This window comes from Puntigrus tetrazona, chromosome 3 (genome assembly GCF_018831695.1).
Source record: "Puntigrus tetrazona isolate hp1 chromosome 3, ASM1883169v1, whole genome shotgun sequence".
Lineage (NCBI taxonomy): Eukaryota > Metazoa > Chordata > Actinopteri > Cypriniformes > Cyprinidae > Puntigrus > Puntigrus tetrazona.
In genome coordinates, this window is record NC_056701.1 from 9,124,011 (window position 1) to 9,149,728 (window position 25,718).

Genomic DNA, 25,718 nt, shown 5'->3' on the forward strand with positions numbered 1-25,718 from the left:
CTTTTAGAATAGAGATAATGAAAATCATTTGAAGGGCTAATGTTTGCTGCCTTGTAGTTCGTGGCTTGTGTGCTTCCTGTTATAACATGTTTTCTGTTCCGTTATGAATATTGTCTAGATGCTTATCAGTTAATGGCAGTGTTTGGACACAGTGTTTGGACATATATATACTATATATATATATATATATATATATATATATATATATATATATATATATATATATATATATATATATATATATTTATTTATTTATTTATATATATTATTTATTTTTACAATTGTTTTACCATAATTTTATTTCAAATATGATTTAAATTGAAATATTATTTATGTTTTATAAAATAATTAATTAGAGATTAATTAGAAATAAAATAAATAATACAAAATAGATATAATACAAATAGAATTTCAAACTGTATTTGTGTTTTCAATATGTGGACGAATAAATTGTCATAATCCAAATGCAATTGCAAATCTTGCTTTCACGAATGCACAGTGACTGCCACATTTTAAATAAAATGCAAAATCCGTTTTTACGTTTGCAGTGTAATTTCAAAATTTTTTAAGAGGGGCGAGCCTGACATATTTAAATAGCAATATTAATTGCCGCATTAGCTTTTTCTTTTATCAAGCATGTCTTTAATCTTCATCATTACCGCCGTTGATCAAAGCATCAATACAAACACATCTCTGAGAAAAAGAAAAGGCAAATATAGCAAGCAATATTGCTGTTTGAAGATGTCAGGGTCATGCGGTTGCATTTTGATTATTTATGTGCGCGTTTTGAAAATACAGTTTGTAATTGTATTTGAAAATAGCCCTGAACGTTCCATGCATACTTTTTGTTTTGCTGCAAGGGTTTTCTTTTTCTTTTTCAGTCTTCAGTTTCATGGCTTGTGTTACTTTGTTGTGACTCTGTTGTGCTATCGTGACTCTCCACAGGCTAACAACAGCTGGCAAGACAACCCCAACCCTTCCTCCATCACCTCTCCACCAGGACCACCTGGCAGCATCCACTCGGACACCTCCAGCTAATGCCGCTCACCCTAAACACACACACACACACACACTCACACACACACACAGCATCTCATCATCCAGTCTCACCCGCTCTCTCCTGCTGCTCACAGCTTTCATCCATCACTAGCAGATGTCAAAGGTCTTCCATAGTCCTTGTTCCACTCTCTTCAAGTGTGCCAGGGTTCACACGCTGAACCAGACTATCTGAAACACACACACACACACAGAACGTCTCATTTGCCCAGGACGAGTCTGAATAAACCACACATTGTCTTCAAAGGGTGGACGGTTTACGCCCAACTCCACATTTTACCTTTCCTTCCTTGTTTCGACTCGTCATGATGGGGATTACACAACAGCTCCCTCCTCGCTTGTACCAAAGTGCTGTCAAAGGTTGTCGCACCTTCCGCTCGTCGAAGAACAACCTCAAGACAACTAAACCACGAAAACACCCGCTTTTTAATACGCTTTCCGGTCACGGCCGTCTCACGAAAACGCCGCATTGTTCAACGTTGCGTTAAGCACAAATCCCGTCTGTAAGGCTTTTGAGCCGGTGGCCGGATGCAGAGGAATCCATCAGCGTAAAGGCACGCCGGACTACTAGCTGATCGCCGGAGAGGTCGGCGTAAAACGGGAGGAAACCCCTCAACAAGCGATCGACGGCTACTTCGCGTTTCCTCGGCCCGCTCGCTCTCTCTCAACAGTTGACTTTGTTTTTAATAGTTTAGCTACAGTATTTTTCCTGCAGCCCCACCCCCCCACACACACAAAGATGCACCAGCCGCCAAATAAAAGACTCGACAAGAACTCGACCTTGTGTTCGGAAAAGGATAGCTGGAGTATTTGTTCGGATTGGGACGCGGGTGGGTATTTAGAAATATTTTTAAAGGGAAAGAAAAAAATATTCCACTGTCTTCCATGCATGTAGGGTGTTGAGATGTTTTAGTGATTCCATTTAGCCGAATTTTTATTTCATTTTTTCTTCCTTTTTCCTTTTTAAGTTTTGGACAAAAAAAAAATGAATATTATAAAAGGAGAGGGTGTGAGTAACAGACCAAATAAACAAATGAACTTCTCCGGAAACGAAAAACTTCGTACTGCCCGATCCAGTGCTTCATGCCGGCGTTTGGTTTCTCTTGGATTTCCGCGGTATTTCACCGCACGTTTTCATAACAGGCATCTGTGACGCAAAAACCTTTCCGAGGAGGCCGACGAGTTTGCAGATGTCATGAAGTTGTTTCGGTTGGCCGTGCGCTAGGGCCGCTCACCTTACTGTGTTGTGTGTACGGGTGTCTGTTTTTTAAGGGTTGGGTCGTCTCGTCACTCACTCGTGCTTTTGAACTGATTGTATTGTACGTGCAATTGAAAGCACCTGTTCCTTGGTAAAAGCATGCTGTCTTTTTTTCTTTCTTTCTTCCTTTCTTTTATTGTTGTTGCCTACAGTTTCACTAAACAAAGGAACTCCGTTGTTTTGTAATCAGTTAACATAGCCAAGCAACAAGGGCTTTTCTCCTTTCAAATTTAACCAAAAATAAGCACTGGATGCGTTGCGATTTGAAACAGACGGACTAAAGCTAGTAGAGGAACATCAAATGAATTTATATTTACTTTTTCCAGACAAGTTGTTTGTATTCCCAGAACTTGTTTTTATGTTTTGCTGTTTTTTTCGTTACCTTTAGTCGTGGAAGCACCAGGGCGTTTTGATATACGAATGGAAATTCTATATATTACACAAAGGACTTAATAACGTTGAAATGTAAATTGGGGTTTTGTTTATATGTACACATGGAAAAACAAACTCTGAGGAGCTTTTCAAGCTATTATCGTGTCCTCTATAGATTACTGTTAGTTAAAAACATTTCATATGGATATCTCCAACTAATGCTATTACTACACCAAATTTCTTTGTTTTCTTTTCTATCAGTCATCTATGGATGTCACTGTACAGATTGTGGAATGTTTCAGTGTATTTTCTCTTTTCGTATGCTTTCATTTTCGTTTTTTTTAATCGCTGGGGGTTTCGGATTCGCTCACGAGCAAGAGTAATATTCGTTAGTCTTTGTAATATTCATTTTAGCATTTCAGTTACTTTTTATTTGGATCGAGAGCCTCGAGTGGTTTTTTGTTTTTTCGTTTTGGGTTTGTTTGTTTGTTTGTTTTTTTTGTGTGTGTGGTTTTGTCAAAAGCTGGTAGCATTTGTTTGAGGTGCTGTGAAAATCCACTCCGTTGATCATCACACTATTATTAAACCGAAAGCCTCATTGGACTATAAATGCCGTAAGCTATGATGATTTCGAACACTACATATCATTGGTAGATTTGGAGCTCCTAAATGTCTTTTTTCCCAAAAGTGCATCCGTAGAACCTATTGAGAAACTTGGGATTGTGATCTGAGGTGGATTCCGTGGCACCTTATCAAATGACTTCGGCATTTTTTCTCAATTTTTATCATTATTTTAGTAGAATTGTAGTACACGCTTCCTTCTGTATTTACCATTCTCTCCCTCCTCTCTACCTCTCCTCTCTCCATTTCACTTGTATATAAACCCCACCATTTTCAGACTTGGTAGTCTGTATAAACTCCTTTTATACCTCAACTTTAGAACTGTTCTAGTGAGAGAGAAAAAAAGAAATATGAGAAAATTGTAGTGTTCCTTATTAGAAAAACAAAAACTAATAAAATAATCTAGTGTGCTTTTGAGCCTGTAGTATTTTTTTCCCCCCCTCTTGTTGCTGTTCATTAAGGAGCCATTTGCATGTTACAATTCGTAAAATGATCCGGTTATGGCGGTTATGAATGAGTCTGCCATTTTTCAGTGCGCTAGCCGATCGTCTCACCCTGCCTGAATATTTATGCGGCGTAAGGACAATAATACGAGGATCGCAATAAATCAGACCTTTTTTCAAATTGATTATGTGCTTTGTATAACGACTCGGTTTGGCGAAATGAAACGCAGCCCACAGTCTGCACGGGGTAAAATTAGAAACACGGCGAAACAAAACATCAGCCATCCAGCCCCTTGTTTGTTTCAGGTGGGGCTTTCTATACTGAAACATTTCAGAAGAGAAGTCAATAAGTCACGATCATTAGAACCAAAGCCACAACGTCATGGTTTCCCTTTGTTGGTGTTAGCATGTTGCTGGGTTATTCTGGTTTCGGTAAATGGTAAAGCTCTTCTTTCTGTTTCAGGGCCGATGTTTTAATATCATCATCATTTAAGGAAACGTTATGTTAATTAGTGCTGCCAAATGATTACTTGCATCCAAAATAAGTTTTTTGTGTGTATTATGCATATATAAATACACATACAGCATATATTTAGAAAAGAGTTTGTCTTTCTTTATATACATACATAATGCGTAATATATTTGGTTGTGCTGTGTATATTTTAGATAAGCAAAAACATATTTTGGATGCGATAGCATTAATGTTAGTATGTTCTCAAACTACTTGAGCTATTCATTACATATTTTTAAAAAAAAAAAGTTTAAAAATATAACTTCCAAAAATACAGCTTCTCTATGCGAACCATTAGAATATGGAAATAATTTCTGCCCACACTGCCGAAGTGATGTTCCTTCTCCGAACTGCTTTTGTTTTCCACTGTAAATGTCTAAAGATCTTAAGTGAGTTTATAATTACAACATTAAAGAATGTCAAGCTCAAAAATATGTATTTAATTCAAAAATAAAGCAAGCTGTCATACCCCATTGACAGATGCTTTAAGTAAAAACTCAATTCTGTTACATTTGCATCTCAAAAGTATCCTGATTTAAAAGATGTTTAGATATTAGATATTTATGTTGGAAAACAAATGAAGCGTTCATGTTTTTTCATTCAGCATTCCAGTTATTCTCAGTCAAACTCTGATTTTTGACTATTGGCTAAAACATCACTTTTAACCAAAACGGTTAACCGTTTTTCACTTCTAATGCACACAAAAATGACCTTTTGCTCTATTTTAAGACTCACGGAAACCCTTACGCTTGTTTGATAGCTTTTAGTGTCACAGGCCACTAAGCTGCAGTTACAAAGAGAAAAACTCCCCACCAAAACTAGAAAACTCTTCTCTTCAACAGAAAACACATGCCTAAAATGCCGCTACTTCTGTGGCTTCGTCACCATTTCACACATTAGCATAACGTCCGCCTACTGGCTTCTTCAGCCCACCCTTGAAGAACAGTTGTGCAAGTGACTTCGTATGCAGAGATGCTGTTTTCTGTTACACAAAAAAGGACTTTCAACACCCATAGCATAGTTAGCATACATATACTATCCTTTACAGCGGCTCATGGTGCCTCAGGAGCTGAAACCCAATTAGAATAAGGGGAATTACATTCCCAACACGCTTTAAGCGGTTGACCAATCAGAGCAGACTCTGCGCTTCGGAAAGGTGGGCTTTGAAGACGCAGTAAGAGAGGTTGGAGAGAGTCGCTGCTGCAATGCACGGCACGAGGAAATCATGCAAATGTATTCAAGCAGACCTTAAAAAAACTATTTGTACTTCTGAATGAGCATAATATGGGCACTTTAAAATGAAAATCTGCAAGTCTGATTTGTTAGAATAATATTAGCCTCAAAATAGAGCACAAAAGTTGTCTGATCTCATTCCCAACAAATAGGGCCGTTTTATGAATATTAATGCTCGCGCTTTGGGAAAAGACAAACTTCCTGTGAGCTGCCCCGACTGCCTGCGCCTCGTAACTAACCGACACAAAAGACTCCTAACACAGCTATTGTCAAAGAGAGACGAAAACATGTACCAAAACAAGCTATCAAAAATGAAGTATTATTTACTCTTTGTACAAGCTGTGATCATTTCACTAAGCAAATACAAAGTCATTTATTTACACTGACAAATACTTTTTCTATGAAGACAATAGGCTTTGTGGCGAACTGGGCTCTAAACTGATGGAGTTATTGCTGTTTTTCTCGGAGGGTGCCCCTGTTTTCACAGGCTCGAAGCGGATGCCAGAAGGCCCCTCGTGCTGGCGCATTCTTCTCCAAGGGAAGCAGAGAATGCGTTTGTAGGTGGTCCTCATGTCCTCGTCCCGGAACGAGTAGATGATGGGGTTCACCAGAGAGTTACACTCGGCCAGAACCAGGCAGTACTTTTCGTATTTGAGAACCTGACATTCACTGCAGCTGAGGCCGTCCAGCAACAAGATCACAAGGCCTGGAGTCCAACAGATCACGAAGGCTCCTGTAGAGAGAACGAAGGTCACAAAAAACAAAAAGAAGAGAGTGAGAAACGAGTGCGAGTCTACATACAGTAGGTCAATGAGACGCGAGCCACCACAAAAGTGACGGTAAATACTTTACAATAACTGTTAGAAAAAATGTGTTTCAGATAAATGATCGTTTTGAGCTTTCTGGTATTGGTTAGAACGAGTTAGAACGATTTCTGAAGGATCATGTGACACTGAAGAGTAACGATGCTGAAAATTCAACTTTGCGTCAAAGGAATAAACGATATTTTAAAATATACTATAATGGAGAATAATTATTTTGATTGTAATAGTAAGCAGGAGATACTTTACAACATTAAGCATTTGCCAACTCCAAGTGGCGGGATATGTAGAAATGAACACATGCTGTAAAATTCATCTTAAGATGATTTCATATTTGACAGATACAGATAATTGATAATCGTGATTGCAGTGAAATTCGTATTATATATTATGTCCTTGCCATGACATCAAATTATCTGATGGCATTATGACCGGCCATTCCTGAAGTTTTTGTTTTTTTGCAACGTATGCACATTTCAGTATAATAATATCTTCAGGGAACTAAAATAACCAATTCCAGCTAAAGGTAGAGAAGAAGCAGGTGTGAGATAAGCCAAATCTCAGTCAAACCGGTTTGATCAATTCGCTTCGGGGCTGACAGACATGTTTTTGAGAAGAACAAAACAAGTTAGCAGCATTTCGCCACACGCACGCAATTAAACAAGCCATTTTTTTGCGTTTTCAAAACAGAAAACCAAACTTTAACTCAGGCATGCAGCAATAATCTCACCAACGCCTGAACAAGTCTACATAAGAGTCAAGGCCTTACCCAGAATCATAGACATGGTCTTCATGAGGCTGATAACGGTCTGATTGTTCGAGGGCTGATCCGTGTGCGGGGACATTACTTGGCTCCGCCGGCGAACGTAGATGAAGATGTGCGTGTAAACGGCCACCATGATGAAGAAGGCCATGAGGTTGAGGATGGCCCAGGACACTAGGAAGCTGCGGGAATACAGCGGCGCAACCGTGCAGCAGGTGGACAGGTCGCAGACACAGTTCCAGCCCATGGTGGGCACCAAACCCATGACGACGGCCACCAACCAGATGGTGACTATCAGCATCACCACGCGCCTCCTGGTCATGGTGCTGTGCAGCTGCATGGTGAAAATGGTCTGATGGCGCTCCACAGCCACCGCCAGCAGGTTGACCACAGACGCGGTCAGGCTCATGTTGATCAAAGCGCCGCGAATGAACCACTCTTTGATGGTCAAACCGATGGTCCACGGGCCGGTGTGAAACACCAGGTAGAGATACGAGATGCCGGCGAAGAGGTCCGCCGCCGCCATGTTCCCAAGTAGGTAATAAATGGGAAAGTGGAACTGCCGGTTGACGATTATGGCCGCTATGACCAACATATTGGCCAGAATAATAAAGACACAGATCGGGAGCCCGAGGCCCACCACGATAAAGTCATGAGTGCGCCAGTTAGTGCTGATGGGCTTGCCAGTCTTGTTGTAGAAGTAGGACACTGGATTGTCATAAGCCTCACAGGTAGAATTAAAGAGCATTATTAGACAAGTAGTTGATGTAAATCAGATGCACCATTTAGTTGATCCCAGTTCTCCCCGACGCTGTAATCCTGATAATGAGATCCTCCGCCATTTGAAATAATGCTTTTACATTTCAAAAACCGTGCCGGTGCTGCTGCTCTCAAGGCGTGCCTTTTATTGTTTTCCAACCCTAAAACACAGGAAGACAGGGAGGACAACAAGATTATCTGTCCTTATAAGTCCAACAAGTGAAATGGTTAATCTTTAACAGGAAAGTAGAGGATGTGATACTGACTTATTCGTTAAACACACGCGAGATTTGATTTCAAAGCAAATTAACAGACCGAAGTAATTTTGTTTGGGTCCCCATTACCGATCACAGCTGCACGGTCGACTCGGGTTTTCAAAAACATAACGAGAAATGAAATTATTTTCGGTCGCTGTTACTTCTTCTTGTGTTGTGTTACTTCTTATATTCAGTGAGAACTGGACGCAACAAATTACACACACACACACACACCCGACTTCATTCGCCCCATGCAGAGGTAACTCGCTCTGTACACTTCGGCTCGGTTGTCAGCACAAAAACAACAACTACTACTTTGTTCTAAAATGACACTAGTGGAAAAAAAACCACTCACCGTTGCCAGAGCTTTAGAGCAAACAAAGGAAACACGCGTAACAGCAGCTCGGAGCTGGCCGCGGCTCGTTGTTTTGGCACTCGGGCGCTCGCCGGAAACGCTCATCTGGCGGAGCTCGTGGAGAAATCTTCAAGAGATCCGAGATCCGCCGAGATCCCCCTCGTGCGCCTCCCCGAAACCTGATTTGATGGACTCACCGCCCGCGGACCCAATGAACGCCGGACCGTTGTCCAAAGCGTTCGGTGACAGGTTCAGAAAGTAAATATTTCAATTCGGTTTCCAGTATCTGCTACGGAGCGTGTATGGCAAGCCGTTTTCATATTTATTCGTTTCGGTTTCAATAGGCTGTGCTTAGTTATTCGTACCTCTGTTAGAATAGTACTACCTGTTCGGGTTTTTATTACTAATTGAATATACAAAAGTACTATTAACTGCTATTAACATTTTAGGTGAATCATGTGGACATAAGACATAATAAATTTACCCATCACAAAATGTATAATGATTTTACTTGTTATAAAGGGACTTGTATTGGGTCTCTACTGGTAATTGGTACCTTCTATTGGTGGCTTGTTAAAATCAGCAAATGGAATATGTCCCAAAACACACTACAGATTTTTTTTAATGGATTTAATGGTTAAAAGTTAATGGATTGTAATGTTTGTAATGGAAAGCCTTCACATTTTCTGTGATGGTTATATTGGAGGGTTTTTTTCAGCAGTAACAACTAGGACAAACAGTAGCTATGTTTTCATCCAAAGTTATGGTGATTTTATGTGCATTGTTTACGCGATATCCTAGAATGAGCATAAAAATAGGAGGATGTAAATATAGCCAGTGTCGCCTAATGAAACGTTGGGAGCAAAAAATGGATTGATATGGATTATGAATATGAATGGCAATATAAAACACGCAGTCAAAATTAATTTTAATTTCACTAAAATGTTACTTGTCACTGTCAGGATTATGACTAATTTAGCAGATAGGCCTCTTGTCATCGCTATTGGAAAACATGGTTGTAGTTAGGAAATAAATTACAAGAGCTTGCCATTTGAAGTAACATAATGTGGTAAGGAAATTAATTTAAACATTCTTATTGTGTCTACGACTTGTTGAAGAGTTCAAAGCTGATTTTTATTTAGATGTAATTGTACGTGGAACACAAAAATATCAATTTAGAAATGTAGTGAAACAAATGCAGCAAACAAATTGGATGGCCGTTTAGACTGCATGGCTCCAATATCACCATATAACCATTAAAGTATCATAAAATTACCATAAAAGTATTGCAAAAGAGGTCAGCATAACCCATGCATTATATTGCATCAACTAAAACTATGAAAATGAATGAAAATTAGTAAATATGAAAATTAACAAGCTATATTAGAAATAAATGTTGGCAATGACCAACAAAAAGGGTCTCCAGAGAATATTAACTGCTTTTTGCAACAAAGGTTACTATTTTTAACTGTGACGTTTTAAAACTTCAGTATGTTCAGTATTTATTCCCCTTGAAAATCTGGGATTTTCTCAGTGAGAATTTGTTCACCGTTGTCAAGAAGGTTTAAAAAAAAAAAAAAAAAAAAAAAAAAAGAGGAACTAAAAAAAAATGGAACAAACACATCTGACATTTGGACTAAACTTTTTATGCCTATAAATATTTCCTGACATCATTTATACAACAAAAACTGTGAGACAGTTTACTGAACAGAAATTATATAACTTTTATATTATTACTCGTTTAAGAAAACCCGGGCTAAATGCAATTAGCCTAGTTATTTTCTCAGTGGAAACCAGAAACCTTGCTAGTGCTAATAACTCTTTGTTATTAACTCTTCGTGATGTCTTCATTGCATCAAAGGCGATCAGCGATTGTGTTTTATGATGTCTTTATCCAGAACAAAGTCCCATATGAGCTTGTTGACTCTGTCAGGTTGATCTTGCTGTACCCAGTGGCTGCATTCAGGAATAGTGTGAATGACAACCGGACCCCTTACATAAGGCCGCGTTCCACCGGACGTCCCCTCAACCAGTATACTATCTGCCTCACCCCAAATTAACATGCAGGGCGCAGCCACATCCTGATGCTTGTACAGAGCGTTACTGTAGAAAGAGAAATGAACAATATCCACTTAAGACAATATATAGCGCCAGTGGTTACGCAAATGAAAGCGTGACTAATGTTAAACCTGAGAAGAGAACGAAAGTAGTTCAGAGGGCCTGTGAGTCCTCCGGGGTGGGACAGACGATATAGATACCCCTCCAGCTGGGTCTCAGTCAGTCGTCTGGATTTGTTCCTGATTCCCAAATTCTTGCCACAAAATAGACTTCGAACCAACTATATGCACGCGACAGATACAAGTCGGCTGTAACCACTTTTGAAACGACACCATTATACTGAAATCGAATAGACAGGAAGTTACTTAGAGCGTCTTTTGTGTTTCCTGTTACGTTAATGGTAATGTCATAACAGAAACGACCACAAAATGTTAACCACGCTGTCAAACATTGGTGGTTGGGGTTCAAGACCTAATAGTCAAAAGAGTTCACGCTACCTTGAAATCCTCAAGGGACAAAATCAATTCTGGCAGCATTGGTAACTGGAAGAAACAAGCATGTCCTGAACGTAACAGCTGAGAGGGTCTTCTCAGTACGGCGTCTGGGTTTTACACAAACGAGTATCAGTTGTCTGCACCTGCGTAAGTTTTGGGTTGAAATGATATGAAAACGGAAACGATGCCCCCGTTTTGGAAATTGTCGGCATGCGCACTTACCCAGCCACGAGGCAGGATGAGGGGCATTCATGATAATGAGAAGCTGCACCATGTCTGGCCTTTCCAGTGCGAAATGCCACGCCAGCATCCCACCCCAGTCATGCCCCGCCAATATACAGCTTGTGTGACCTGTAATTAAACACGTCATTCCAGCGGTTCACTGACTGACACAAAACCGGTTCGCATTCGGCCATGGCCCATCCGTACGGGCCACCCTGAAGAAAAATTATATCGAAAGCGACAAACCATAATAAAAAATAGAAACATAGCCTCTAAATAACTTGTTTGTTTCTGTTCGCTAAACAACCCATAGCTTGCTAAATTTTTCCACATCTCGTAAAACTCAAAATCAACATGCACTATCAATATCATCATTCGTCAGTATGAGTTTCTGATTTTGCAGTTGACTGTAGCCAATGGTACACACTATGGAAGCCAATGGCTACCGTCAACTGTTTAAACCGTCATTCTTTAAAACATCTCTAGTGCTCAACAGAAGAAAGAAAGACATTCGGGTTCAGAACAACTGGATGACAGTTTATGCCTGAACTGTCCATTGATTCTATGTATGCACGCATGTCTTCTGCACGTGTTTAGTCGTTGAGTGCAGAACAGCTTTTAAAGGTTAGTTACAGGTTAATCATAACCTACAGTGCGACCCCAGATCTTCCCGGCCTTGGTGTATGTCCAGGGGCTGCTACTATTAATGTGCGATGTAATCAGTAAGTACCCAGTTCATCGATGGTGTCTCTGATATCGTATAAGAGAGTGTCCAGAGAATATTCCTCCAGCAGGACTGGTGCTTCAGAACCTCCACAGCCGCGCAGATCTAGCGCCACCGCGTGGAAGTGACCGCTGAATTCCTGCAATTGGTAACGCCAGGAGAACCTGCAGGTCATATGCGTTCATAAAATACAATAATCTGCTTCCTATAAACATAAAAGACGTCTACACTGCGATAACGATTTGATACAATATTAATAAACCACTAGCTGAAGTTTCTGTGTGCTTTTCCGCACCCCGATCTACAATATAAAATGAGCAGAAATAAAATAAAAAGTGACCAGTTTTCTGGAAAGCCGTGAAGAAACAGCATGAGAGGCTTTCTGTGGTCTCCTTTGGTGACGTAATGAAACCTCAAGCCTGAGCTCTAAAGGATAAAAAGAGACATGTCAGGTTATTATATTATCATTATTAGTAGAAAGCAAGTAAGTGAATAAATTGCGGATACCTCGCCACTATTTTCAATCACCTACCACTGCGGCAATCTAATGCATATTACATTTTAGAAAGATTTTGAAAAGGCATAAATTCCAGCGTGGGTCACGCTTTTAGTGCGATTTCATTAAAGACAAAGGAACGGAACCAGATCGAGAAACGCCGTGTTGTTCTTGTGTCTAAACACAGATGGCGCAAGAGCACAAGATATGGATGATGATCGCGATTTAGCCTTCCGTTCACCTTTCTCGCATTTTTTTTGTCTTTATGTATATTTGTATCTATGTTATAACGTTTGTACTGTTCAGTAATAATAAAAAAATTATTAATTAATAATAATAAAAAAACTTTCTCGCTAAAGAACGAACACGGATCACCCTGGAAACAATTATTTACTCACAAACAAAACGCACTCGGAAATCACTTGTGAATTATGCAAAAGAAAAAAAAGGCAACACATTGAATTAAAGCGCCATTTTAAGTCTGGAGTAGTGTTTTTCTTACTCCTTTTTCTACTCGTTTTATTTAAAACTTCAGCGGTGTACTTCCACATATTACTTTGTTAAATGTTATTAGAGACGTCACATGAATAAATGTTCGCAGTTTTCATTCTACATCCCCTCACCCTGCCCTTCAGATACGCGTGGTCACCGAAAGCAGGGTCCTTCAGGCAGTCTGGGGGTCTCTTCCGGACGGTCCAGTGAAAAGTTCCGTATGGATCTCTGAATCCAGTCCAGACGATTCGGATCAGAACCAAACAAGCGGTGATTAGAGCTGTGCCGTACACCACAATATAATATACTAAAGACAGAATCCATAAGCTCAGTCGAGTTGGAAATAAAAGCAGGTGCATTAAAGAATTGCTCATGACTTTAGTGATTATAATGGATACGGAGACGCAGGCTCTGTGCGGCAAATGTCCCTCGTCTTAGGAAAAGTTCACCTTTCAAAATAAACCCCATGTGACTGTGTGGAAACAACTGTCACTGAGCTATTTTTATACCACAAATAAATGGTCTGGGAGACTTGACTTTAAGGTTACAACCATGAATGTGAACCTATTGCGAAAAGGGCCTATTTTAGGCCCTTAAGTTCCAAAGCTGCACGTTTCTTAAATCTTTCCACATTCTGTAACAATGACACAGTCTCTTTAATCATACAGTAAAATGCATTGTTTCGAGACTGTAGGGCCCACTTTTCCTTACAAAAATTATCATGGGTGTTATTTTCCAAAAAAAAATGTTTAAAGCTAGAATATCGTGCCCAACAGACCTAAAAAAAACCCATTTTCCTCACAGAGTAGGAAAAACAACTCTCCGACTCACAACGCACTGGCTTGTGATTGAAATGTTACTGCATTTTCATCATAGAAATTTACGCGATGTCCTCATTCCGTGCAATAAATTCTGTCCTTAAATGAGCTGGCTTTTATAACGTATGTACTTCAGCAGCTCGGACTGCCTGAGGTTTGAGTCGTGGTTTGAGTCAGCCAAAATGGCAATTTAAAACCAGTCAGAACTATAGATATAAATCTTTATATTTACAGGTAAGGCTTCGAGATAGATAGATAGATAGATAGATAGATAGATAGATAGATAGATAGATAGATAGATAGATAGATTCGTAAGGCTTCGTGCTAGCTAGATAGATATGTTTATGATACTTTACAAATATTATAATTAATAAAGTCAAGATATATATATATATATATATATATATATATATATATATATATATATATATATATATATATATATATTGATTTTATATTTTATATTTTATATTTTAATATTTAATATTGATATTATATCCTTGATATATGTATATATATATATATATATATATATATATATATATATATATATATATATATATATATATATATATATATATACTTGAATCGGACGATTTCATCACGTACTTTTATTGCACTGTCATTTCGGCCGCAGTGTCTTTTAAATAAGTTCGTCCGAGCAGCAAACGGAAGAGAGATCAGAGCCGAGCGGTTTTAAGTGATCTTTCACACGTGTGACAGCAGCGCTCGCGGTCCTCACGTCCTGTGCGTCCTCCGCGCGCATGACGTCACCGACGTCTCGAGCTGTTTGTTCTGGATTGTGGGAGAGAAAGAGCCCGCGCGCCCTCACAACAAAATAAAGAAGGTAAACAAACAAGCAGCCTTTGCGCTCACGCGGAGCGTTTATTTCTCGTTAAACGTCCGAGCGTGCGCCGCGTCGTTTCTCGCAGCGGTCAAGAGCGCTAATCAGCGCTGAAACGATTGTCTGGTGCGCGCGGTGAAAGCGGCCTGTGTGTCGCCGAGTGCTAACGCTAGCGGCTAGGAGAGACGAACTCGTTCACGAAAGCGGGTCAGTGTGGGTGTTATTCCGTTCTTGGGCTGGCCGCTTTTGCGTTTTAGCGCCGCGTTTCCCCGTAGACATCGCGTGCGCGTCAAAGAAAGCGATCAACGAAGCGCTCTCTGGTTGTTTATTAGCATTAGGCCGTTTGCTGTCCAGTGCTAGCACAGCATCGCATCTCTGCTCTGCGCAGCTTGACGCGAAAATCTCACGTTTCTCTGTGCGGGAATGCTGGAGGATTTGACGTAAAATGCAATGAGAATAAGCGTACACTTTACGCACGGTCATATTAATTAAGTGGGGTTCATGTGATCTGCGCTCGTTTCAAGCGTCTGACATTGACAGATGTGTATTAATGGCGGGCCGTGGTTGTTTCACGCTTTTGGGTGAGACTAGTGTGTGTTTTGATTGCACGTACGCACACACACACACACACACACACACACACACACTGATACGTAACGTTACACGACGCCGGACAAATCCGTGTCATACACCGTTAGCATTGATAGCGGGTAATGTTAGGAGGAAATGTGTAGCTCGTTCTCCCGCTTTTAATGACCATTACGGCGTCTCAACCGGATTACATTTATTTAACAAATGTTTTGAATGCATATGAACTCATTTAATGGGACTGTAATGGTGTGGCCCTCGGTGTTTTAGCGACTTTGAGCATAAGGACTCATCCGAGCTGCCCACAGTCGCCATTTTGTGTTGCTCCGCCGCGTAACGGAGAAACGCACAACCTCTTGCCTTTTCGTTTTAATGTCCCAGAGTCAGTAGTCGTATTCGAGATTCATATTTTTCGTTTTTAATAACGTGACTATTCTTTACGCCTTTTAAAGTGCATTCTGTTGAAAACGGCCCGAGTTTGAAGCTCTTATCAACAGCGTTCGCTAGCCTCCCAAGCGCTTTCGGTTTGAGCTCAGAGCGAATCCTGCGATTTGTGACACAAATATCAGACGTATCTGCTTATGGACGGGTTTAGGTGTTCAGCGCATTGAAAACATCCAGTAAACGCCGTCAGTTATTCACCCGAGCTTGTGTGCGAAGCGAGCCTTTGTATGGCGTCTGTTATCTGACAGTATAGCTATGTGATTGACAGCTGTTGAATGACTGACAGGTTTCCAATCCTTAAATGATTTGTCGTTTCTTTCCGCTTTAAGTCGCTTAGCACTTTTGCTCGCTTATTAAATATATCGTTGTGTTGACATTCGAGTTGAATTAGTGTCAGGTACAATCGCAATTAGCTTGTGACTGTGAAATTGTGTTAAGGCAGGCAAATTGGGTTCATTGTATTGCAGATGACTTTGTGATTGACTGCTTTTTCTGTCTGCTTTCTCAAAGCGTTTCTGGGGGTTTGTTATTAGACAATTGAAATGTTAAAATAAGTTTTAAAACTCAACCCAGGTGAGTACACAAAGTTGTTTCGCATCTCGCTCTTTGCATTAAATGGTTCCTGCAGGATTTTGATATTTTTAGTCCGTAAAAAAAGTGCAATTTTGTTAAACCCGTTATCGGAATTTGTGTAAAATGTGCTTGATGCAACATTAACCGTATTATGTGTGACATTGTATGTACATTAGATATACATTATAGTAAAAATGCAGAAAGCATCTGTTTTAAATTGTAAAAGTAAAAAAACAATTGTGAGAAATATTATTAATATCAGAATCCCCATGTTGTACGACACAATTTGTCATGATATTCATGTACCATTAATAGAAAGAAAGTGTTTTCCATATTTATTAGCCCTTGAGATTATATGTAAAGAAGTTATCTTTTTAATTTACGGCCATGGAATGTTTTACCTAATGTTTTTGAGATCTTAATTTTATTTGCTTATTCATTCATTGGATTGTGTTTTATAATTAATAATAAAACATTAATCAAAAATGGTGTCTAATAAAATGAATTAGACAAAACTGTTTAAAAGATGCTGTACTGTATGAAACTCAAAATCATGATTGAAAATATTTTGGCTACTTATTAGGAGTGTGTATTTTGTATACAGTAGTAATGTTTCTGTGTTGTATGATAGTTTCTCAAAAGAAACTTTGTTTTTGTCATTTAGGATGTTTTGAGTTTGTGTATGAGACGAAATCGTGCTATGATATAGACTTATTAGCCACATGCACCGACTGGCTGCTGTTATTTTGCTGTTTATTTCTGCAGGGTGAATTGTTTTGCCCAGGCGTAGGACAAAAATACAAATACAATAGTGCTTTTTATTTGTTTTTTTGGTATTCAGGTAGCGAATACTAAAGAAATTGAGGAATCTAATGTAAAATGAACACTTGGTAGTCCTCACTGTATAAATGAAAATACTGCTTCTTCTTGATCTGCTAATTGCATCAAGAGCAGTGAGTGACTTAATCTTGTCTTTTGTCGCTTGATGGAATGAATTCAGAGTTGCGAAAACTGGAAAGACCGATCAAGTAACTTCATCAGCTCTGCTGCTTTTGACTAGTTTTAATGGGTTCAGTTTGAAGAGTATCTAAACATCAAGAGGAAAAAGACAAGTTGAAGTAGCTGTGAGTTGTTACGTTTCGTTTACCCAAAAATGAAATTATGCTGTAAATGTATAGCTCTGAGGCCATCCAAAATGTAGATGATTTTGTTTCACTGGAACAGAAATTTGGCATTACATCACATGCTTACCAGTGGATCGGCTGTAGGGAATGTGTGCCGTCAGAATGAGAGTCCAAACAGCTGATGAAATAGGAATGGACTCTTGTCCGCCGGATTATGGATCAGTATTTTAGTGTGAAGTAATGCTTTGAAGTTAAAATGCCTTAATGGAGGGTTTGTTTGTTTCTTACATGCGCTTGGCTTTTTACTTCAAGGCGCATTGATTAATTGTGGGTTATTGTGATGTTTTTCCTACAAATTAACAGAATGTGTGTAAACCAGCCCCCTGAAAAGAACACCCCAATTAAACGCTCACTTCTGTATGCGAATGTGTCATCTTTATGGAGGATTGGAGAACATCTTGTTCCCTTGTATAATTTAGTAATATGATGGGTTCAGTACTATGCTCCGGTCACAGTTAGGAAGTAAAAAATGTGGGGAAAAGGTTTTTACCAGTAACATATAATGATAATAACGATGTAATGCAATATGCAGAGAGTTGCTGAGGACGAATCGCGCCAAACGAGCAATGCCCTCTTCCACGAACCACAAATGACACAAACTGATTCACTAAATGCGCATTTTGTTTCTGTGTAGGACTAGGCGATATGGCTAAAAATGACACTATTATCATCAATGTATCATCGCTATTTCTTTCAAATGTAAGGCAGATTTGAACTCCTAAGTGAAAGTTATAGGAACCAGACCTTTAACTTTTTTTTTCTTTTTTTTTTTTTTTAAAAACACTCTTTAACCACTCTTTAACATGACATTCACAAATGTGAGTTATTTTTCTCCTTATTAAAAGGTTGTCTATCTGTATATTGAAAAGCATTTTTTTTTACCGTATCGTTGCGCGCGCAGTGACAGTTTTTTTTTTTTTTTTGTCAGTTTTGTTTCATCTGGCTTTAAACTAATTTAAATCCCAGTTATTGGCGTTCTTGGCTGAATTGAAGTGCGTCACGCTGGATCTCAGCGCTGTTTAGTGGTTGCGTGACAGACTAATCAACGAGTAAATGCAAATGCATCTAATCAAATGTGATTATCATGCACATCTTGTCAGTAAATCCAATTCTGTCATTAGTAGTAAATCTCCCATCAACTGCATTCAGATGGAGCGGCATTTACTACACAGAGCAGTTCACTGACAAGCTACTCAGTATAGCAGTCATAATCGAATGAGAGTCGATGCATAGTTTCTCAGTAGCAGGGTTCGGCTTTTTGTGCATAAACTTTGCATCAAACGTTTATTTACCTCGTTATTGGTTTATCAATACTTTTAAATCACGATAATTATCTTGTTTTATCACCCTGTTCCATTTCTACAAATAAAAACTACTTTAAATGGATAGTTTTGTTTCACAATTGTTAAATGCAAAACTCATTCACAGCGGTTCATGGGATTGTAGTTTTTTCTTCTCACTAAAGCCATTAAGTAAACTCTCTTGTACCTTTTTGTCTTTTTTACAAGAAATGTTTTATTTATTTTTCCTCTTCCTCGTAGGGATTTATTTTAATGTTAAAAACGCTTGGGAACCAGCAATGCTGAAAAGTGGGCAGGCACTCGTGCACTCTACGAACTATCATGTTTTACTTTAGTGTGACTAAAACACAGATACTGTAACCTCTGTACCTTTTTATACTGTGTACACAGTACTCGGGCGAAGTAAAATGCACAGAGTTAGCAGAGCAGAGGTCAGGCCAGATGCTGGAGGTTAGACACAAACAGAGTTAAATATGTATGCTAATATACGCGTGACTCGAGGTCAGTGTCTTCAGAACGCTTGTTTGTTGTTTGGTCGTAACTTCACAGGGATCTTTCAGAGTGTAATTGAGCTGTTGTTGGGTGGAACGCCTCTTTGTGTGCATGTCTGGTTGTTTTCCCCTCCTCACAGTTTTTGTTGCCATAGCAACTCCATCACTGGCCTCATTTAGGATGTGACCTCTGAATGGGGGAGCAGGAGTAAATGGATAGAAGACCAGATAAACAGAAATTTTCTTGTATGTTTTCTTTAATTCAGCACAGGGCTCCAGACTAACATTTGAGGCCAGTGGCGTCAGCGGTGCTAAGTTCTACAGGTGGTGGTGCCAGGAGCAGATTTGATAGCGCTTGGGGGTGTTGGGTGTGGGTATTAAAAAAGATTTAAACAAAGATTAAAAAAAAAAATACAATTGATTTGCATTAATGAGAGCAGTTACTCATATTGCACGTTTATTTCTTGGTAAGACACACATTTGATAGTAAAGCCCCGAACTTGAGTTGGTGCAAACAAAATTGAATTTAACACCCAGTAAAATGCAGAACATAGAAAATGAATATAGGCTGTTATATTTTCATTAAATATGCCATTATGCTTAAAGTATTATATGTAACTGACCAGCGACTGCAGTGATAAAGGAACACTATCTGTGATTGTTGCAAATTAATTTTTTTGCTTCAATGCAGAACTCTGACAAAATCTGATTTCTTGATCATTTGATAATTGGTGAAACTTTTTATTAGGCATTACCTACTATATACCATGTACAACAAAAGTACAATTTATGTACTGTGTTCGTATTGTACTGAAAAACACCTTTGCTGATCTTGAGATGGGATATGGATAAGGTTATGGACAGGTTGGGCTAAAGTTAGGTTAAAGGGTTGGTACACCTCAAAATGACAATTCTGTCACGTGACATTAGTGGCTCAACTTCAGTTTTGTGACTCTACAAGAACTTTTTTTTGCCCAAAAAAGGTTGTACAACCTCTGCGATTTATGTAATTTTTTTTTTTGTTTCCGCTACAGCACAATGGTTACAGTTGGCGTACTGCTTCTGTTTTCTCTTTCAGCGCTGTTTGATCTGTTTTGATTTAAGAATTCTGTGCAGAATTTAAATGCATCTCGCTAGATTTCAAATTTCCGTTCTTTCTCTCTTCTCACTAGATCTCACAGTACTGTGCTGTAACCGTGTCATGAAATCAACTTACCCAGTAAAGTTGTTGTGGGCTCGGACAAGTTAGCTTGCACTGTGTTTGGTCTGAGCTGATAAACGGTCCACGCTTCGCAGCTTAAACCTGTAGTGTTTTCGTTACACTTGTTTCGTTTGCCATTTGATGTTTTTTATATGCAGTTCTTATGAGCTGGACAACTCGCTGGTCTAGTAAAATGTAGTCACACCGGCAAAAAATGGTCAGAAAATGCCACTCTTTGGTCACAGTCTGAAGCCCTGCAGTATGCTATTCATAGTATCTAGAGTACTGTACTTTGCACTGTAAGTCAGAGATGGCAAATTGTCCCACATGTGATTTATGGTTATAAATCTGTGTGGGAGGTTCTGTTGATGCACTTTTTTTCACTTTCAGTGTTTTTAAAAAGTGTGGCACGCATGTGTCATGAATTTTCAATTCAAAATAATGTGAAGACTGAGAATGAAGAATCAAACAAATCTGTCTTTGCCTTGCTTTTATTTCTTTGCAAAGAAACAAAAGAATGATCTGGTTTATACACAGTGGAGTCTGTGAGCAAAGAGATAACAGTGTGCTACAGGCTAGAGGCTTTATAGGCAAAAAGTATACATTCCAAGGTTGCTCAAATTCATCTTGAACCAATTGAAATAGTTCAAAACCACACCACCCATCTCGTGTTTACTGTGTCTGGTTGTTCTCAGTTTTCTTCCCGTCTTCAACACAGATAAGGTGTTCTACACCCAGATGAGGTTGTTACGCATACATTATTTTCCCACACCTCTAGCATCCCAGTTCTCTGTTTGCACATTCGTGTTCATGGTCAGTACAATGGTGTTACGAATATATATGTTGCTTAATCTATCTTTCAGTGAAGTTAGTTTAATTCAGTGTTAAAGTAAATAATAAAACATTAAATGTAATCAATTAAAATAATTTCCATTACACATGTTTTTTAAATTTATTTATTTATTGATATTTTGGTTACGCTAACTGAAAATGGCTATTTGGCAACTAGGAGGAATAAGATTTTGAAGTTGAAGTTCTTCAATTTGTTGACTTTATGGGTTAATTAAATGTGTCCACACTGATAGTTCTGTTATAGGCAGTCACGTCTGTGTTACAGTCTTAACATTTAGTTTCTGGTAGATTTGGCTGACGTTTCACAAAAAAAGTTGATTTAAAAGTTGATGAAAGTTGAAAAAATTCTTTTTAAAGCACCATTGTACAGCTATTCTTGTTCAGACAGATGTATTTGGCCATCGTGTTATGATGTGATGCTCTCGATAAAGAAATGACATAAGTGTTGTGTTTTAAAAAGACGTGTTAAGTTTAAAATGGTCCTGTTTTAAAAATGAATTCTGGTCCGTTACAGACTTCTTATGACTGGTTCTTATGGGTCAGGTGAACCCAAAACCTGCAGGGCTTAAATGAACCATTCACACTAAGAGGAAGTTGTGGTCACTTACTCCACTTCAGTCATGATTTTATCGTGATTCTTTATCGAGTTGGTTTTTAAGACTGCTTTGCAAGTTACTCAACAGCACAGCCAAACTAATTTCCCTATTTAAATATAGTACCCTATAAGGAAACAACATAAAATGGTGAAAAAAATGTCCATTAAAACCATAGTAGGGATGGGTGATCTTTCACTTTTTTTTCTTTTTTTTTTTTTTTTTTTTATAAAAAATTCAAATTACGAACAAGGACGTAGAAGATACTAATTAAAGTTCTTACTATTTTTGGTAGTATTATAAGTTTTGCAGCTTTCATCATAGTCCGAAAAAACAGCAGAATTTGGAATTACAATAACAACAAAAAGATGCCTTCTGTAATGTAAAATCTTGCAGCACTTCTGTGTCTAGTGAGTAATTGAGATCTTATTTCCGTGAAGCTACAGTCAGCTAAATTACGTATCAGTACTGTGCTGTTGAAATGAGTGGAGGCTTCAAACAAGTCACTCGCATCTCTCTCTTCTCTCTCCAGCAGCGTGATCGGCGCAGTCTGTGTCTGAGCTGGTGACTTCTCTCTGGACGGTGTGAAAGCAGCTCTTCTGCTGAGTGCTCCTGGAGAAGATGTGTGTGCTCAGATAAGAGACTCTTCACACGAGAGACAAAAATGTGAGTCAATAACCTGACATAATTCCAGAGGGGTAATAAAAGCATAATGTCTAAATAATGTCTGCCAAATTGGCTAAAAGCTTTATGAAAGTGGCAGAGTAGTTTGTCTGTCAGATCACTTTTCAGAAGTTTTTATAAAATTCATTTTGTCATAATGGTTTTTGTTTGTTTTAAAAACATTCGTTTTTTACACATTTTGTTATACATTTAACTGTCATCACGTCAAACCTAAAGAGCTTTGTAATGTTGATTTTTATCTAATAAGTTTAACATGCATAACTTTTTTTTTTTATTAATATTACATTAAAACAAAGGCAGCAATGGAAAGTAAAGTTACTTTTTTATATAATAAAACAATTTCTGCAATGTAAAAATAATCAATGAAAATTGGGTATTAAAATAATTACTTAAATATGTTTTTGTTATTGTTGGTGATTGTTGTGCATGCGACTGTCACTTAAACTATTGTTTATGTATTTGAGACTAAGCATGTGGTGAAGGCAGAAGAACTGATTACAGCTTGTTTACAGCTGATAGTCTGCATTTCACTGCTAGCTGACCAACACACAGAAATACAGTCTGAATGTAGGAATAATGCATGCAAAAAGCTCATGAATGTAGCTTAAACGACTAATACTGTAGAGTTACTTTCATTTATTTTAACTCCAAGTCATTCTGACGTTCCTGCTATGTTTTATATAGAACAATAGATTTTTATGCAGAAGAGCAGATTATATAATATGCGGAAACTTTTCTAGCCTTGTGATGCTGTCGGCCCACTTCTCATCCTTCTGAAGTAGCAGGAATGTATTTTTAACACGGTCCCTGTTTTTTTTTTTTTTTTGTCTGATCTTAATGATTGTGCTTTGCATTTTGATTTCTCACAATGACAAAAGAGATTAAGAACTTAGATTAAAAGTTAAGAACTTTTTTTTTTTAAATTGACAGTAAACTTGCTTTATGAGCAGATTTCAGGGGGAAACCCTCTGTGCTTATAGTTTAAAAAAGTGTGAAAAAGTAGTGAAGTTACTTGAGCTTCCACAAAGACAAAGCAACACAACGTTCAAAATTTAGCTTTTCTACACATTATTAAATTCCATTTTAAAATGTATTCAGTTTCAACGTTTATTCAGTATAATTAATGTTTCAGTTGTAAAACAGGTTATTTAAAATTGTAATATCTCACAATTGTTTTCTTTTACTCTTTACTATTTTTAATCAAATGAATTACAGTCTTGATGAGCAAAAGAAACTCTTAAGTGCACTAAAAGTGTCTTTTTCAGGCTGCTCAAGCTAATCCACATAAGTGCTTTTGAGTAAACAAATGGCTCTTAACAGCAAGAGGTGTGACGTTCAAACAGCATTGTGGTTTCTCATGTTCGTAAATGTATGAGGGACCGATTTTGAACTCTACAGTCTTCCACATTGAAGTTCATCAAGCATTGCTCACATTTTTAGTTGGGCTTTGGGGCAGTGTTTGTTTGTATCTGCGTCAAAAATAGTTGTCTTGATTTGGCTTGTGCCCTTTTGAAGATGATCTGTGTCCTCCAAAGGACATGTCTGCTGCTGTGAGCGTGCTCACGTCGGCTGTATGACAGGAGACACAGAGGGGTCAAGGTGTCTGTTGGCGCTCTCGTGTGCCAGCGTATGGCTACTGTGTCATCGCAGGGCACATCGCCCCAAACGACAGATGGGAGGGGTTCTGTCCCGTGTGTCATGGGAGGCTTGCGTTAGGAGCAGATGGGGAGAGAGTAGAGGTTTTTTTTTTTTTTTTTTTTTTTTTTCCTTCTGTGTTTGAGTCCTCTTCGTTTCACTCAATGGGTCACATGAAAGCCATTCATTGTTCTGTTTTTTGTCTTTCCTGTACTTCCCTCTTTTCTTCATGGGCTCACTCTCACCTGCTCTAGCCTTTGTACGCCTCCCTGATGCAGGCAAACACACACACACACGCGCACACGCAGAACGGATTACTTCTCCCCTGTTCTCTCCAGCCAGGTCCCTGTTGGCTCGGGCTTCTCAAACGTTCAGATGATTAATGGGCTCAGAATCTGAAGGCGCTCACCGCCGCCGCCTCCTCATCCATTCCTCCCATCCCCCTGCTTCTCCTTTCTCCCCCAAACCTATCTATGTTTGAATGCAGGATCTCACACACACACACACACACACTCACAGAGCCACCAAATGCTGGTGAGGGTCGTCCCAACCTCTCAGAGTTGTGCTTTGTCACTCGGGCAGCTGCTGTATTGTCTTGGGCGGTGTTGGGGAAGGCACGTGCTCTCCGGGTGGAGGGATTGCCGCGGTTTGACCAGGCTCTGGCGCGCTGCTGCAAAGGGCTTCCTGACAGAATGTGAAATTGGAGGATGTCTCGTCCTCCCCCCAGCCGTATATATACAGCCCAAAGACACAGAAAACAGAGATCTCAAACACACACACACACTAAAAGGAGCAGTGGAGTACTGCGACGGGGCAGTAAAAGTGAGTGCAGATGGCCAGGCCTGGATAGAGGTTTACCTGGAATGTGAGTGCTTGAGGTCAAAGGTTAAGAGTTCCTGTCCCCTCTGGCAGACGGGAAACACTAGGGCCATCCACTTATTTCTTTTTTTTTTTTTTTCTTTTTTTTTAACGGTATCTACTATTAGCATTTTCTGCTTCTATCAGTCTCAATGACATGTAGCACAGCCAGTTGACGTTGGAGATTCTTTAGTCCACCTTACGTCACATTCTAGTACCCACTGTCGGTGCACATATAACCCTTTTACTACTTGCAAATAGGTCGCGCAAAATCGTCCCAGTTCTTTAGTACTGTACTCTTAGTTCCGGCTCTAAAGCTATGCAAAAGACCCTACTGTGTGTGCAAGTCTTGGTTTGCTTGTGAGTGCCAAATGTCCTCTTGTGAAATAACTTAAACCATCTTGTATATTTATTTTTCACAGAAATGTGCACAGCATTGATACCGTTTGAAGGATCGTTTGAAACTGAAACTGACCTGAGTAATGATGCTGAAAATTCAGCTTTGCATCACAGGAATATTTCAAGTATTAGTACCCTATTGTAAAGTGTTAGCATATTAAAGTATATAAATTTAATGTTAACACTTTACAATAGGGTAATAACACATTAGTTAACTACTGTAGATAACGTACTAATGAACAATAGTTTATTAATTCATTTATTAATATTGGTTAATGTTAATTGCAACATTTACTAATGCCAGCATTAAAACCAACA

General features: G+C 38.9%; 4 protein-coding genes across 5 annotated transcripts in view; 2 read left to right on the plus strand and 2 right to left on the minus strand.

Annotated features, from left to right (window-relative positions):
* The window catches only part of pbx4 (pre-B-cell leukemia transcription factor 4), a 33,920-nt gene extending 30,196 nt beyond the window's left edge, over nucleotides 1-3,724 (plus strand). The window contains 1 exon segment of the mRNA XM_043229555.1: nucleotides 946-3,724. The gene's annotated coding sequence lies outside the window, so the exon portion shown is untranslated.
* A 2,077-nt stretch (nucleotides 3,725-5,801) lies between these two features.
* Nucleotides 5,802-8,795, minus strand: lpar2a (lysophosphatidic acid receptor 2a). The gene is made up of 3 exons (XM_043229550.1): nucleotides 8,450-8,795; nucleotides 7,085-7,998; nucleotides 5,802-6,227 (listed from the first exon to the last, which is right to left on the minus strand). Exons 2-3 carry the CDS (start codon nucleotides 7,824-7,826, stop codon nucleotides 5,893-5,895), a joined length of 1,077 nt encoding a protein of 358 aa, XP_043085485.1. The 5' UTR covers nucleotides 7,827-7,998; nucleotides 8,450-8,795; the 3' UTR covers nucleotides 5,802-5,892.
* Nucleotides 8,796-10,032: 1,237 nt separating this feature from the next.
* On the minus strand, nucleotides 10,033-14,079 carry LOC122331343 (epoxide hydrolase 4). Its single transcript, XM_043228895.1, has 7 exons — nucleotides 13,067-14,079; nucleotides 12,288-12,373; nucleotides 11,954-12,111; nucleotides 11,224-11,352; nucleotides 11,005-11,108; nucleotides 10,639-10,787; nucleotides 10,033-10,552 (listed from the first exon to the last, which is right to left on the minus strand). The coding sequence occupies exons 1-7, from the start codon at nucleotides 13,307-13,309 to the stop codon at nucleotides 10,315-10,317; spliced, it is 1,107 nt and encodes a 368-aa protein (XP_043084830.1). The 5' UTR covers nucleotides 13,310-14,079; the 3' UTR covers nucleotides 10,033-10,314.
* Nucleotides 14,080-14,456: 377 nt separating this feature from the next.
* Nucleotides 14,457-25,718, plus strand: part of brd4 (bromodomain containing 4) — a 44,824-nt gene continuing 33,562 nt past the window's right edge. The window contains exons 1-2 of one of the 2 annotated variants that reach the window (XM_043233736.1): nucleotides 14,457-14,600; nucleotides 22,357-22,490. The gene's annotated coding sequence lies outside the window, so the exon portion shown is untranslated. Of the gene's footprint in view, nucleotides 14,601-15,107; nucleotides 15,179-22,356; nucleotides 22,491-25,718 lie in introns of those variants that run through there. The other variant, XM_043233737.1, reaches the window with a different exon arrangement.